The sequence below is a fragment of the Protopterus annectens genome, chromosome 1.part0 (genome assembly GCF_019279795.1).
Source record: "Protopterus annectens isolate FY-2018-M chromosome 1.part0, PAN1.0, whole genome shotgun sequence".
NCBI lineage: Eukaryota > Metazoa > Chordata > Ceratodontiformes > Protopteridae > Protopterus > Protopterus annectens.
The window spans coordinates 18,186,060-18,202,880 of NC_056725.1; the positions used below are offsets into that span (position 1 = coordinate 18,186,060).

The 16,821-nt window shown below is 41.0% G+C and overlaps 1 protein-coding gene across 1 annotated transcript in view; it reads right to left on the reverse strand.

Moving 5' to 3' along the window:
- Positions 1 to 16,821, reverse strand: part of ERCC2 (ERCC excision repair 2, TFIIH core complex helicase subunit) — a 2,230,202-nt gene that overhangs the window by 340,576 nt on the left and 1,872,805 nt on the right. The window contains exon 16 of the mRNA XM_044070725.1: positions 9,513 to 9,576. Within this exon, the coding sequence (XP_043926660.1) occupies positions 9,513 to 9,576 (64 nt within the window). The remainder of the gene's footprint in view (positions 1 to 9,512; positions 9,577 to 16,821) is intronic.

Below are 16,821 nucleotides of genomic sequence, written 5' to 3' on the forward strand. Positions count from 1 at the left end.
TTGCCTTAAATCTGGAATGAACTTGCCTAGATAGTTGACCATGCCAAGAAAACCTTGTAGGGCTTGTACATTGTCTGGAGCTGGCATCTCGAGAATTGTTTGCTTGGAAGGATCTGGTCGTAAGCCTGAACTGGTAAACAAGTGACCATCATAAGTAACTTCTTGCAGCTTGAACTTGCACTTCTGAGGATTCAACTTAAGAATCACTTCACGTGCTCTTTCCACAACTTTCTTGAGGTTTCTGTCATGTTCGACTTCACCACTGCCTCCTACTAGAATATCATCTACTACAATAGCACATGGATAGCCCAAAAAAATTTGCTCCATCGCACATTGAAAGAAGTCACTGGCAGAATTTATCCCAAAAAGCATTCTCAGAAATCTGCATCTTCCAAAAAGATGTACCGAATATGGTTAACCATGAAGATTTTCAGTTAAGCAAAATTTGCCAAAATGAACTCTTTGCATCTAAGACAGAAAAATAGTGGCATTTGGCGTGGAGGCAGCAACCTCCCTAACTCTGTGCATTAGATGATGAGATCTTTTTAATGCTTTGTTCAGATCTCTTGGATCAAGACATATTCTGATATCACGTGAGCTTTTCTTATGAGCTGCTACCATGGAAGATACCCATTCAGTAGGTTCTTCTACTGGACAAATTACTCCTAGCTGCACCATTTTGTCTAGCTCAGCTTTGACTCTGCCCCTGCATAGCTACTGGAACTTTCCATGCTGGTGTGATAACTGGGCTGACCTCTGGATCTAACTTCATGGCGTACACAACTGGTAGTTTGATTAGTTTGTCTGATGTTTGTCTGCAAAAGTATCAGCACACTCAGAAAAAACAGTTTGGGCAACATTTGAGCTGTTGTCATTCAGGCTTCACGGTGAACTTCTTTATTAAATGAAAGCAGTCCCATTTTCAAGCTGTCCCCGAAGCCTAATGATGACTGTACAAGTCTCTTGACTATGAAAAATTGCAAGTCATAGCTGCTCCCAGCAGAGTAACATGAAAGCACTACTGAGCCTTCGGTTTGAATCTCTTCACCACGATAAGCAACAAGCTTTGCACACTTACTTTGTAAAACCAAGTTGTTCTGCAGCTTTTACTCTAGCAAACGTATCTACATTGAGCCAGTATCTACATTGAGCTCTACAGAACTCCCATTAATCCAGAAAGTACAAAATATGTCATTCTTTGCTCACAAATCTACTGCATTAACTGTTTCACCAAGCAGACACACCATCAATATAAACAGTAGGGTTACAGCTTTCTAATTGATGAACTTGCCTCTTGGAATGCCCTCTTTTAATAAAAGAATATGCCTTATTTGATTTACAGAACCTTTTGAAATGATTCCACTTACTGCAAGAATGACACTGCTGACCAAAAGCTAAGCACTTTTCTCTCTTGGGTTTCTGATTTCCACCGCAAATTGGACAGTTGACTATGAAGCTGGATGGGGGCACATGTTTTGACATTGCTGACTCACTCATGCTTCAGTGAGCATGTCCTGGAACTTGCTGGAAAGATTTGGGGTTTCCCAGGGACTGTTACAGGACCTGCAGTAGCTGTCATGTGCTTGGGCCTGTTTCTTTTAACCACGTGCTGCATACTACCTAGATGTGCTTTGTCACTGTGAATTCTGCAGCTGTTCGCATTTGTAAACATACCTGTGTGACTTTCTGTAAGCCGGTATATGTGACAAATCTCAGTGGCCTTATTTAAAGTTAAATCACTGTCTCAAAGCAAAATCTTTCTCACTGTATCATTATTAATACCACACACAAGCCTGTCCTTTATCAACTCATCTCTTAAATCACCAAATTTGCACATTTTAGCCTTGTTTCTCAAGTCAGTTATATAAGCTGCAAAAGTTTCACCAGGCTTTTGATCCCCTATGCAAAATAAGTGACTTTCCATTGTAATATTCATTTCAGGGTTACACATTTCTCTAAATTTATGTTTTAAGCATTCGGGTTCTTCCCTTGTTTCAGCTGGTACCACTATATGGTGGTCTTCCCCCTCCCCTGCAAACACAGCAGGTGCATACACAAATGAATGCTCTCTTTCAATGGTCTCTAAACCAGCTATAAATATGCCTTTGTACATGCGTCTTTGTCAGAAAAAGTAGCCTGTATGAAAATATTGTATTCCTCCTCAAACACTCTCCAATTTTCTGCAATACTGTTATCAAACACAGTTTGAGTCTGCAAAATCCTTCTGCTAAGCCCACAGAATACAGTAAAACACAATAAAAAATTATCCTTTTATGTACAAATATTCTACCTTCCTTGCCATTCTTAATCACCATGCTCCAACCAGATCTATTAGCATTAAGACCAAGTCTGCCCCATGGCTTTCTAATGAAGCCAAACACAAAATTCACATCAGAAATAAATACTGGACTAAATGGAGAATGACAAAAAACACTGCTGACCAATTAACCTTTAGACCGCTATGAAATGACACTAAAAAGGCCATACTTTCTGACAAACAAAACTACTACTTACAATATCAACAACCTAATCACAACAACCCACAAAAATTCTGGGCTAGAATTAAGCAATTAATCCATCCAGGTCAATCCACTACACCAAACCCACAAAATACAGACCAGAGAAAGCCCATCCATACAGCTAATACTTTCAATACCTTCTTTACAGATGCTATCCAAACACTAGGTAGTCAACTATTATCTAATACCTTCACATTACCTTCATACTCCTCAACCCCACCCCCTCCTTTTCATTTCAAACCTGTCACAACCACATTTATTCAAACCCTTTTGAATAAACTGAAACCATGCTCTCCTTCTGCAGACCTACTGCCTTCTGAATATCTACAGCTATCATCCAAGGCCATAGCCTATCCTATTTCCATACTGGTCAACAGAACTATTACTGAAGGTTACATCCCCACGTTATGGAAAGTCTCCCATATTATCCCCCTACATAAAGGTGGACATTCCACTGAAATATCAAACTATCGCCCCACTGCCCTAGTCTCTCCCCTAGCTAAAATTATGGAGAAATGTATCGATAAGCAACTACTCCACCATTTAATCAAAAACAACTTACTTTCCAACTGTCAAAATGGTTTCAGACCCTCATACAGCACTACCACTGCCCTCCTGTCCTTTACTGACTACATTAACAGGCACCGAAACTTGAATAATCTTTCTTCTGCTCTATTTATTGACCTGTCTAAAGCATTTGACATGGTAAACCACCAAATTCTCATAAACATCCTAAAATCTCTGTCATTAGACTCACTTTCCATAAAATGGTTCCAATCCTACCTTGACAAATGACAGCAAGCAGTACTTTGGCATAATACTTTATCCACCCATCTACCAGTTGCCTTAGGTGTCCCTCAGGGGTCTATACTTGGACCTCTTCTCTTTATTTATTAATGACCTTTATCTAGCTATCCCACAAGCCACTTGCATACAATATGCTGACGACTCCACACTATTATGTTCAGCTACATCCTCCCATGACCTTCATGCTCTCACCCAAAAAGTATTCAACATGGTTGAACAATGGTTCAGTCAGCATTACCTTCTTTTGAACCCAAAGAAAACCAAACTCCTCCTCTTCACTCCTACTCTAAAGTCCTCTCCTCTTCAATTCTCTGTGACATCTACCAATGGTACTATAATATCTCCTGACTCTACCACCAAACTACTAGGTGTCACCATTGACAATAATCTGAACTTCGACATCCACATCAATAATACTATAAAGACTGTCAATAAAAAAATTGGCACTCTCTATAGGATTAAACCCTTCCTTTCCCCTACTGCTAAAACTACTATCGCCCACACCCATTTGATCTCTACACTCTTTTATGCCTCACCCATTTTTACTAATCTCTCCAAGAATAACCTCAGCAAATTGGAAATGTCCTATAATAACATTGCACGATTTGTTACGGGCAACCCATTCCAAACCAAACATAGCTTTGTATATTAGGCAAAGATCGCCTCTGAGTAGGCGATATGCGATGGAGTAAAGCTGGAGTTTTTTGAGACGGTCTGCGTAGGGCATCTGTTTGAGGCTGGTAATCCTCTTTGTGAGGTAATTCTGCCCCTGTTTCAGTTGTTGCAGATGTATTGTGAGGTACATACCAAAAGGGGCACTGTACTCTATATAATGGGTCTAATGAGCAATGAGTACAGGGGAGCAATAGCAATGACCTCTTTTAGTTGTGTACACTTACCATAAATGTAGATGTTCGAGTGTATTCACTGTTGCAGTCATTACATTTGGGTTATCTGCTTGCAGGTAGCCCTCAGTCGGCCTGATTAACAAAGCATTGAGTCTTGCGTCGGTTGCTGTCCCTTCTTCAATGATGTTAGGTCGTCAGGGGTATAAAACATGCAGCTGACACCATTACATCAGTTTTTCTTGCCCCAGATGTCAGGTGCCCCCTAATGGGAAGCAATTAAATATAAAAGTACAAAGATATACCTCCAACAAAAAAGCAAATACACCAAAAAGGCTTTTAAGCATAGTAAAGGAAAGTAGAGGTATAGCCAAAAGAAGTTAGGGGGCTAGAGGGAGGGTAACCAGGACTAAACCAGTGAATACACTCAAACATCTACATTTATGGTAAGTGTACACAACTGTACTATGTTCTTCGTGTTTCACTGTTGCAGTCATTACATTTGGGTAGATTCCCAAAGCTATGGTTGGGAGGAGGAGGAATTTAGATAGCATTAGGGCCAGCTATACAGCCCTGCAAGACTGCAGTGGCAAAGCCAACCCTGGATTTAGAGAAAATTGGCAAATGATAATGCTTGGTGAAAGTATGTACAGAACTCCAGGTAGCAGCTTCTAGGATGTTCCTGGTAGGGATACCTCGGAGAAAGGCTGTAGAGGTAGATGCAGCCCTGGTGGAGTGAGGTCTGATCCCCTGGGGGATAGGTTTTCCATGGTGCTCATAGCAGAAATGAATGCAATGGCTTATCAATTTAGAAATGGTTTGCTTTGAAATAGCCTTCCCCTCTGCCCCTGCAGCAAATGCCACCAGCAATTGTTCAGATTTCCTTTGAGGTTTAGTCCTGTCCAAGTAGAATCTAAGTTGTCTGTGCACATCTAAGGAATGCAGTATCCATTCCCCTTTATTCTGTGGATTGGGAAAGAAGGTTGGCAAATGAATGGACTGATTAAGAGCCATACTGGATACCACCTAGGGCATGAAGGATGGACTGGTTCTGAGGGACACCCTGTCCGCATGAAAGATAATGAAAGGCTCCACTGCCATAAGGGCCTGTAATTCAGATACCCTACTAGCTGAAGTGATTGCTAAAAGGAAAGTTGTTTTCCAAGAAAGAAATTTTAAGTCTTCAGTAGCAGCTGGCTCGAAAGGAGGTAGAGTGAGTTTCTCCAAGACCAAGTTAAGATCCCAGGCTGGGGTTGGAGCTCTCCTGGGTGGTCTCAAATTTTTGGCCCCTCTGAGGAACAGCTTGAGCAGTGGATGAGAGAAGAGGGGAGGTTCTGTGTTATAATGAGCTGAAATGGCTGAGGCATGGATTTTAATGGAGGAAGAAAAAGTTTCCCCAAAGGGGTACTTAGCTTTAGTTGAAGACTTCAGTTCTGAAACTCGAAAACAAAAATTTCAGGAGTCGGCCGACCGGCACTTGTGAATTGCTTCTGCTTCACGCACCGCACGGCAAGAAAGACTGATGTAATGGCATTGGCTGCATGTTTTATACCCCTGATGACCTGACGTCATGAAAGAAGGGACAGCAACCAATGCAGGACCCAAGACGTTGTTAATCAGGCCGACTGAGGGCTACCTGCAAGGAGATAACCCAAATGTAATGACTGCAACAGAGAGACATGAAGAACATCCTTTTTTGATGAGATGTGCCACGTAGAAGGATTTCCTGACTACTGCGGTGATGTGATTATCAAAGGAGAGACTACTGTCCACCTGTATCCCAAGGTCTCTTATCATACTTTCGGTGTTAAGTAGACTACCGCCTATGTGGTAGTTCATGGGTACAGAGTTTTTACCAAAAGGGATGACAGTGCACTTTTTGACATTGAGCTTGAGGCCATGGCTTTGACACCAGGTATCTATCTCAGTGAGGCCCTTTTGTAGGATGTCCACATTGTTAGGAGTTTCGATTATGGCTCCTAGTTTGCAGTCATCTGCAAACTTCATTAGCCAAAGACCTTCTGTGTTAGCCTGTACTTCAGAGAAGTAGATACCAAACAGGAGAGAACCTAGGACTGAACCCTGTGGTACTCCGCTTGTCACTGGTCTGAAGTTGGATTTGGAGTCTGCTACTTTCACAGTGTGGGTTCTGTCAGTGAGCCAGTTGGCAACCCATCTTGTGACGTACCGTTTTAAGCCTAGTTTAGTGAGTTTATCTATAATTCCAGAGTGAGGGATGGTGTCAAAAGCCTTGGTGAGATCTAGACAGGCTGTGTGAACCACCTTACCCTCATCTACGGCTTTGGTGACTGCTTCAAAGAAGTCTTTCAGTTTTAGGAGACATGATCTGCTTTTTACAAACACAAACTGGGTGGGGTCCAGAGATTGGAAATTACCAATGTCTTTGTTTATAAGTTCCATGGTGATATGTTCCATAGCCTTGCAGACTAGGCTCATCAGGCTAATGGGGCGGTAGTTCCTGGGGTCCGTGGTGGATCCCCCTTTGTGGAGTAGAATAACCATCACTGTGTGCTAATCAGTGGGCAGAAAGCCTGCAGTGAGGCTATGATTGAACATGGTACTTAGGTGCAGTGCCAGTTCGTTCTGTAGTTCGTGTAGAATGCAACCTGGGATGTTGTCAGGTCCCATGGATGCTGTGTTCTTGGCTTTGGATTGTGTGTTTTTTACCTGTCCAGCCGTGATTACAGTAACTTTGCATTCTTCCGGTATAGAGATGGGCCCTTTAGGGGGTGAGAGGGGGGTAAAGTTAGCACTGAACCTATCTGCCAGGATGTTGGCAGTATCAGTTGGTTCTGTATATTTAGTGCCATCGTGCTGTAACTCGGAGCAGATCTGATTGTTGCCATTGAGAATTTTGACATAGCTATAAAATGCTTTGTAGCTGTCTTTAGAAACAGTGGCAATTTTGCTTTCGTAACTAGCTTTGGATGATTTTATGAGAGATCTCAGCTTCTTGCTTAGGCTGACCAGGTTGTTCCTCCAATCATGGGATTTTACTCTTTTTTTACAGCAGTTTCTTTCTTCTGTTGTAGACTTTGTAGCTGTAGGTACTACACCAGAGGGATCCAGGGTAAATGTCTTGTCTGATGTACAACAAATGGCCACACCAAAATCACCCACTTGTAGGTGAAGCAAACTGCTAGCCTGCTGTGAAGGCAAAGGCTGTTTGCTTATTTTATTGTCCTGGAAGAAGGGCTGAACTTAGGACTGACTGTTCAATTGTCAAGCTGAAAATGGTGCTTCTTTCCTGTAAAAACAAGCAGCAAAAGCTGGTAAAGATTTAAAGTCTTTAAAAGATGCTTTTTCACACAAAAACACAGCAAAAAGCACTTAAACTTCCCAACCACAAAAAGAAAAATAAACAATTTCTGGTCTTTTACACAACTTTTAAACTGACAGGAAAAGACAGCACTCTGGTTTAAATGTACAATACAATATTGTGGCAATCTATTAAAACACAAATTCATAGCTTTAGAATAACTTTCTTGAAGAAGAAAGCATTAATAATTTAAAAAATAATAAATGAATGGAATTTTTTTTCCCCAAATGTAACTCATCTGTCCAAAAACGGAACAGCACAATCTGACTGTCGATCCTCAAAAGCCTCAGAGGAGCATAAACTTTAGCGACAGTAAAGCTCTGAAGGGCTGGGCACCCAAACTTGTCTTTTAGTCAACTCTGCTCAAGATGCCTGACAGTTTGGGAGCATGGAAGGTGCCCTGAAGCTTTGAAAACTGGCCTTCTATTATATCTTTGGTAGGATATAACCCATATAGCTAAGGCTTACTGCAGCAGTGACCAATATGACGAACATGAGCTGCTTCTAGTCAAAGATCCATACTGGAAGTCTCTTGTCTCTCCTTCCTTCTTTTCATACCAACATAAAGAGGAGGAACAGGCAGAATGCTATTACCATTGACCTTGCTGTGACTGCACTAGCTGGACCGTTGTACCAGGAAAAGTGTATGTGCCTAATTTGATGCCTCCAAAACTGCCAGAGAAAATAGTGCAGAAATGAAATAAATGATGCTACCGAATCCAGCATCCTGTGACTGCCCAAAAAGGAATAAAGGGTGGGGACCTCGTTCAGTGAGTGCCCTGGAACTCCAGTGTCAGTACTAATCCCTTCAAAAATGAAGAGGGTTATATGGCACTGCTCCCTTTCCAAAGGTATTTTGTGGCAATTCACATTTACTGGAAACATTTGAAAACAGATGCCCAATTCTTCACAGCTCAAGGTCTGCTGTCCAGCAGAATACAATATTAAATGGACCAGGTGACACCAGGTAAACAGATGCCTGCTGCCCTAGAAAAAAGAACAAGCAAAACATAACTAGATAATGATCAGATTTACGAAACGATCAACTACTAAAAATTGAAGAGATCTGATGTGTGACAGCCATGAAAACAAGTGTAATAAAGACCTATAATCACACCTTTCATACAGGTGTTAAAAAAAAGGCTGTGGGATCTCTCCATTTTCTTGACATATACAAAGAGTAGATTGACAATTTCAAACCCTCATTTAATTCCTGGGATACTCATTCTCATAATTGACACTTAGGAGACACATAGCTAATACCGCTATCCAGGACCTTATTTGGAGTGCTTCCTTCATGTTGGAAAGAGCTGACTTTGAAGGAAGTATTTTTTTTTCCTGTGCATCATCCCGCATTCCATCCCTATGACTCAAAGTCAGGGATGAAAGCTCTACAATAGTTTAGCTCATCTCTAATTGTTTTGGATTTCAAGTATAAATAGGTAGTCTGCACTTTTTTGGCCTGCACAGGAGCAATAAAATTGCTCAGAAATTATCCTAGGCTAGCATCCAACAGCATTTATTAATTGTGTCAGGCTTGAAAAAATATTCTAAAAAGTAGAGTAATGATGCTGAGCTGACTGGGGAAAGAAAAAAGTAAACTTACTGATGTCAAGCACTTTTGTTCAATAGCATAAAAGAAATGTCAAATGTGTGTGGGCACTGTTCTGTCTGAGCTAATAAGAATAACAAGTGGCACTGCTAGGGAACTGCAGGAAGAGGAAGACTGCTGGTAAGCAAGCAATCCGTTGACCAGTGACTGTCAGAATGAAATTATCAGTTCTCAGGAACTGCAGCAAGCGAGATTTAAATAAAATCTGTAACTTCAACTATGTGTCACAATGTATTCCTTTACATTCAGTGATTAAATCATACATTAAGGAAGCAGCACTTGGCTCTGCATTAATCTGACAAAGTTAGTCAACAAAAAACATGGCATAAAAGAAAGAGAAAAAGCAACCCTCCAGTGATCTACACACAAGTACTATAACTCGTACTTACCAATATCTTCTCGCGTTTCAAACTTGGAGCTGATGGCTACCTGGTCATTTCCTCTTCCAACAATCTAGAAGATATTTATAAATTATGCAGAAAAGGTGTTACTCCTACTAAGAGTAATTCCAACACAGTCAAGATACTACATCATAACAATGAAAAATGGTTTTGAATTCTTTACATTTTTTCCAGGAAGCTCTATTAGGCATTATTTGTAGTTTGGCAACCAGGTATGTTGACTGATCTAAGAAATACCACTTTCAATTATGACCAGGACTAGTCAGTACAGTAAATATATAATGAACAATACACTGATAAAATACACTGTATAAAAAAGTGCACATAAGACGCATGTTTCTACATAGTAACAGTTACATGTTGAAAGTTTTGAAAATCAAACTAGCACCATGCTGACCATGTAGAACACTGAAATAAACACAAATCAGTATTTATCACCAGTAAAATCATCTTGTGATTTCTTATAAGTAGCTACAGAAGTGCACAGTTTAACTCCTTAATACTGCCGCAGTACTGGCAGCTAGGCTCAGCTATGCTGAGACAGTATGAAGCTCAAGAAAATGTGTTAAAAGCAGTTAACTTTCCAAGTAAAATCAATCATCTGTTCTAACTTACTTTTGATTCTTAGTTGCTTTAACAGATTTAGAGTTTGACCTTGCTACTGAATGTGCTGCATTCAGCAGCATCAAATTTCAAAACACTAAACTAAAATTAATCACTCAAGTGTTGTAACACACTGCAGATGAGTTACAAATATGCTACCAGTAGACCTTGTACTCACAGCACTGTGCCACTCGCACACCTTGCCCCATTCTGGGTGTAAGTGTATTAACTAAGAGAAGTACCTTGTTTCATAACTTAACTGACTTGGTCAAAAACTGATCCGTCTTAGTCCTGTTGTTTACATTGAGTATTAGTAACTTGTCTGCATTTGTGATACAAAGGCATAGGGCCTTTACTGTGTCCCAGATGACAGGAAGGGCTGATTTGAGGTCCAGACATTGGGAGACCCAGGCAGAGATGAGGGAAGTGAAAGTATGTGGCCCGCTCACCTTTCCCAAGGGGGGTGCAGAGGGCAGCACGTAGACAGAGTTGGTGTGCTTTATCTGGTAGAGGCTGGGAAAAACTACCACTCATGCTTCCTGGGAGGGACAGGGCTGCTTGGAGAGAATGCCCCAAGCAGAAGTGGGTGGACAGCTTCCTCAGTCAGCCCACTGCATGACCCTCATGCCAGTGCTGTGCCAGGTGTGTGCACGGTGACAAGGCATACAAGAAAAAGTTGAACTACCCCTGGCATTTCCTAAATGATGGTCTCTTTCAGCTAACTCCCATCCCAGTGATGGGAAACAAATGGGTGTACTGGTTGAGACAGGACTGATGATTTGTAGGAATCAGAGGCATAAAAAAATGGCAAAAACTAAAAAGTCTGTCAGCTCCATTGGCATACAAATATAAAGCTCTGGTTATGACCTAAATCACCCAGACTTCAACAGAGTCTAGGGCACCTGTTGCAGCTGATGGGAGGAGTAGTGAAGCTTCTCAGCTGACTTCTTCTCTCTGGGGTGGGGCTGGAATGTAGGGCACATGCCTAGAAAGCCAAGTCATGTTGTAAAGTCCATGAGGGAGACCAGAAAATGAAAAACAGCAATGGTTTTGAGAGGGCAGAGCAATCATGAGACATTTTACACTTGAAAAGCTACACACCCATTCCACATTTAGCCTGTGGCTAGCTAACATCATATGTAGTGGAGTTGACCTTTATAAACAGTAAATCATTACCCATTGCGATTATGTTGTCAGAATTCAAGTCTCACGTCCTGAGACAAATGAATGGGTTGTACGGCTCTCGCCTCACAGGGAATGTAAAGGGTTAAAATGAAACTGCACATGTTCTAGAGGGAGCACTACAAAATCCTGAAAGCCCAAAATCCTGAAACCAAAATCTTGAAAGTTCAAAATACTGAAAACTCAAAATACTAAATCTCATAATACTGAAAAAAACACAGGATACCAACACTTATTCTATTCCAACACAAGTACATACAGAAACAAATAAAAAACAAACCATATTACTCTTCTCCAAGTATAAGCAGGGGGGTAAGCCCCCCTGCACTCACCCCCCCGCTACTTAAATATATCAACTCCGAGATTGCCCTTAGTGTAGTGAAGTGCAATCTTGGAGTTGATATATTAAAGTAGCAGGGGTGGCATCAGGCCTTGCCCCGCTTATAGTTGAAGGGTAATATGTTTCTGTATATACTTCTGCTGGAAATGGAATATAGTAAGTGTTGGTATCCTGGAATACTGGACTGCAATCAGTTTCTCTCAACATTTAAACAGATTGAACTCTACAGTTCCCTACAAAATGGTGTCTACTGGACTGCAATCAGTTTCTCTCAACATTTAAACAGATGAACTCTACAGTTCCCTACAAAACGGTGTCTACTGGACTGCAATCAGTTTCTCTCAACATTTAAACAGATTGAACTCTACAGTTCCCTACAAAACGGTGTCTACTGGACTGCAATCAGTTTCTCTCAACATTTAAACAGATTGAACTCTACAGTTCCCTACAAAACGGTGTCTACTGGACTGCAATCAGTTTCTCTCAACATTTAAACAGAGTAGGTTACACACAAAATGCATTTGTTAAGCTTTCACTTACAGTGCTTTGTAATTAAGCAGGTCACCATATTGGTCAGCCATAGGGCTCTTTGTTTCTACTTGAGTGGTTGCCTACTTCCCCTGTAACTGCAGTAAATTGACCCTTACATTAGAGCTGTAATACTTACCTTATAGCTTTAGGACACCTTAGGAAACCTTGTAAACTGCAATAGCCTGACATTTGAACAAGCAACCCTTGTAAAAATTCCCAAAATTGTATACTGTTGGTCTGTCTTTCCTGCTAAACATAAGTGAAATTACAGTGCTGAGTGCATAACATTAAAGTACTGAGTGCAAATAACACAGTGTTGAGTGCAGATTTCAACTTATCTCTGGTGTGGTGTCTTGAGTCAATCAGGGTATTAACTGTAACCACTCCCACTGCCTTCTCTTTTCCCCCACCCCCCTCTTTCCTCAAACAGGTTAAACTGCTACAATTTAGTACAGGCATCATTTTCAAATCTAGGTGCTTAGGATTTCCCCCTCTCTTACCCCCTTGGCTGACCTGGTGTGACTTAGTGTAAGTTTCTTCATTGTATGGATCTTTTACTGTTTTTTTGTGTAACTGAATGACCTGCTGCTAAATTCTGATTCTGCACAGACTGCTCTATTTTGTTTTTCAGAGGCTCTATAAGTAGCTAGTGACTTTACTGAATTTCTGTGCTAATATATGTGTTTAAACTGAACCTGTACCTAGAGAAAGTGTATAATCAGAGCTCCTCCTTGCTGCATGTGTTTTTTAATGTTTAAATTGCACACACACATTGAAGAAGTGCTTTTATGACTTGAATAACTTGGGATAGCTATACCTGAAGTGCTTTTACTGGCAATTTTCTAGTTGTACTATTGTGAATAATTGATTTAGTTTTTCTGGTATATCTTTAAAATCTGGCAAGTGTTTATTTACTGCATTGCTCTCTTGCTTAGGTTTCTTAGCTATAAATCTTAGTTCATTCTGAAGTATGCTACTTTACCCCCCCACCAAACCTTTCTGAATGCATTATTATATATTATACCATGACCCCCCCAAAACGTGCACGCTGATTGGCCAGCGTGCACATTGTAAATCGAGTTATACTAATGGAAAAAGGTCTGGTCGCCCGGACTTTTTTCCATTAGTATAACTCTAAACACTGTCTCGCTATGTTAAATGGGTTTAACATAGCGAGACAGCTTTAAAATAAGCAACGGAGATCTCCGTTGCTTATTTTAAAGCTGTCTCGCTATGCTAAACCCATTTAACATAGCGAGACAGGTTTTAAAAAAAAAGCAATGGAGAAAGCAAGATCTCCGTTGCTTTTTTTGCTATTTGGCTATGTTAAGTGGGTTTAACATAGCGAGATAGTTTTAAAATAAGCAACGGACATCTCCGTTGCTTATTTTAAAGCTGTCTCGCTATGTTAAACCCATTTAACATAGCAAAACAGTAAAAAAAAAAGCAACGGAGATCTTGCTTTCTCCGTTGCTTTTGCCCACAGCTCTGATGTACTGCGCAGGCGCGCAGTACATCAGAACTGCCACGGATGCCAGACATCTGCGGAAGGGCAGTAAACAGGCATTATACTATGCCATTATTTAAGAAAAGTAATAGTTTCTTTTCTTAAATAATGTCATGGTATAATAGCAATAACCCACTTCTGGGTGTGGGTAATGCTGTATTTACCCACGGTTGGCTTTGTTTGGTCCCTCGGGCGAACCACGCCATCCATGGGTAAATCCAGCATTACCCACACCCAGGCGTGGGTTATTGCTATAACAACTGCCTGTTGCTGTCTTCATGCTTACCCTAGAATGTCTGCTTTTCTCTTTTCCTAGTTGAACTCTACAGTTCCCTACAAAACGGTGTCTACTGGACTGCAATCAGTTTCTCTCAACATTTAAACAGAGTAGGTTACACACAAAACGCATTTGTTAAGCTTTCACTTACAGTGCTTTGTAATTAAGCAGGTCACCATATTGGTCAGCCATAGGGCTCTTTGTTTCTACTTGAGTGGTTGCCTCCTTCCCCTGTAACTGCAGTAAATTGACCCTTACATTAGAGCTGTAATACTTACCTTATAGCTTTAGGACACCTTAGGAAACCTTGTAAACTGCAATAGCCCCGCTACGCTCGTGCTCTCTTCCCTCCCCTCCCTGCCCCAATTCCCTCCCGCCCCCAATACCTCTAAATTTATAGTACTATAGCCACTCCCCCACTTTCTAGATCCTATCTGCTGTCATCTGGGATAATTCCACCCACCCCTATTCTACTACCTACATTTAATAGCACCTATTAGCTTTCATCTGGCATTCTCCCATCCCCCCTTCCAGTACCTTTACCTCACCACTCTATCTTCTGGTGTTGCATCACCAGGTAAAACAGTTCCTTCACTCACTAGCTGAATCACATATAATGATATACTCCTCTCTACTACCCCTCTTGTTCACACCATACCTCCTTACCTTGTATGAAAACCAGTTTCTTACGGGATTTCAGGTCCCAAAAGGCCATACTATCACCCCAGCTGTAAATCCTTCCACCTTCAGCCATACCTACAGAACCAGATCCTATCCAACATCTTGTTCAGTCTATCAACATCTCAACCCCAGGCACATTAGCTCTAGATCCAAACACTACCACAAACCAATAAACAAATTCCTGAAGTTCATCACCAATTATAGACTCAACCTAGTACTTGGGGGTGATATTCACCCCAACCCTGGCCCACTCAATTCAGATACACATACCCCCTCTACTTGTAATCTAAGCTACAAACCTACAATTAATAGGCCAACTAACTCTCTCCTAGTCTGTCATCTCAATATTAGAAGCATTAATAACAAAGTACATGAATTGCATGCACTTCTGGATATCCACTCCCCTGAGATTCTCTGTTTATCTGAAACCTAGTTAAAACCTAACACTAAAGACAATGAAGTGTTACCACCTGGGTACAACATACACAGGCTGGATCGTGCTTCGAGGAAGGGGGGTGGGGTAGCTGTATTCTATAAATCTGAGTTGAATGTCACCATAGATGTAATACAACCTCCTCAGATTAATAACTCTGAGATTCTTGCCACCAAATTGCAACTTAATAAAAATAAATGCATCAATATCATCTGTATGTACATTCCCCCAGGTAACAATATATCTACATTTGAAGATATCATGCACTGGTTATCATGTCACTACCTCCAAGAAACCCTACTACTTGGAGACTAACATAGACTGGGACACCTGTTCCTTAGAATCCCCAACCACCCATACTAATCTGCATGCATTTACACAAATCATATCCACCCCTACCAGGATAGGTAAACCCAACCAAAAAGAAAGTATACTTGACTGGGTACTCAAACAGTCACCCCCAACTGTACACCTCTGGTACCCTCCTTAATGGCCTAAGCGATCACCTTCTCACATATGTAATTAAGCACAAAACCATTAATTCCCAACAACCCTTATTCAGAAAGATTAGAAACAATAAAAACTTTGACCCTGCCAAATTCCAACAAGAACTAAACTCATGTAATTGGTCTATTCTAAAACACCTCCCCTTAGAGGAAGCAGTAGCATACTTTAACAACAAATTCCTTGAGATCCTTGATTTGCATGCACCTGTTCGTTCAAAGAGAACCAAGGCAAAAACTGCACCATGGCTTCCTATAGAGTCTAAACTCAAAATTACCCTTAGAAACAAAGCATGGGCTTTATGCCATTCTTCTCAAGACCCTCAAGATCACATTAAATACAGGCAATCCAGGAACGAAACCAAAAAATCAATTTTACAAGACAAAAAACAATACTACTGTAATTTACAGACAGTAAATCAAAATAACCCTCAGAAGTTTTGGGCAGGTTTAAATAATCTACTACATCCTGGACAAATGTCAACCCTAATCCCTGCTGCTACTATTGATAAAACCCCTGAAGATGTTTCTGATAGTTTTAACCAATTCTTTACTGAGACAATTCAAGCCCTAACTAGCCAACTACCTCCAAGCTCCCCTGGTCCTGAAAGTAGCACCCCTAGAAACCTACTTGCGTTCAGCTTCCAACCAGTCGCCACTTCACTTATCCGTACCTTGATCATAAAATTAAAACCCACTACACTTTCTGCTGATCAACTCCCTGCCGAGTACCTACAAAAATCAGCTGATGCTATTGCTTACCCCGTCTCAATACTAATCAATCAAACCATAGTAGAAGCTAAAATTCCCACCATCTGGAAAATATCCTATGTAATCCCACTTCACAAAGGAGGCAGCTCTACTGAATTCTCCAATTATAGGCCAATAGCTATACTCTCTCCACCTGCAAAGATTATGGAAAAATGTATTCATAGACAACTCATGCACCACCTAATCCAAAATCGCCTTATGGCAGACACTCAGCATGGCTTCCGTCCTCATCACAGCACTACTTCAGCCCTCCTAGCCTTTACTAACACCATAAACCATAATCGCAACAATAATTTTATATCCTCAGCCCTCTTTTTGGATCTTTCCAAGGCATTCGATATGGTTGATCACCAACTTTTAATCCACACCCTGCAAACATTCTGTCTAGATACTGGAGCCATCCAATGGTTTCAATCCTACTTGAATGGTCGACAGCAGGCTGTCCTCTGGCAGAACAAACTCTCTAACC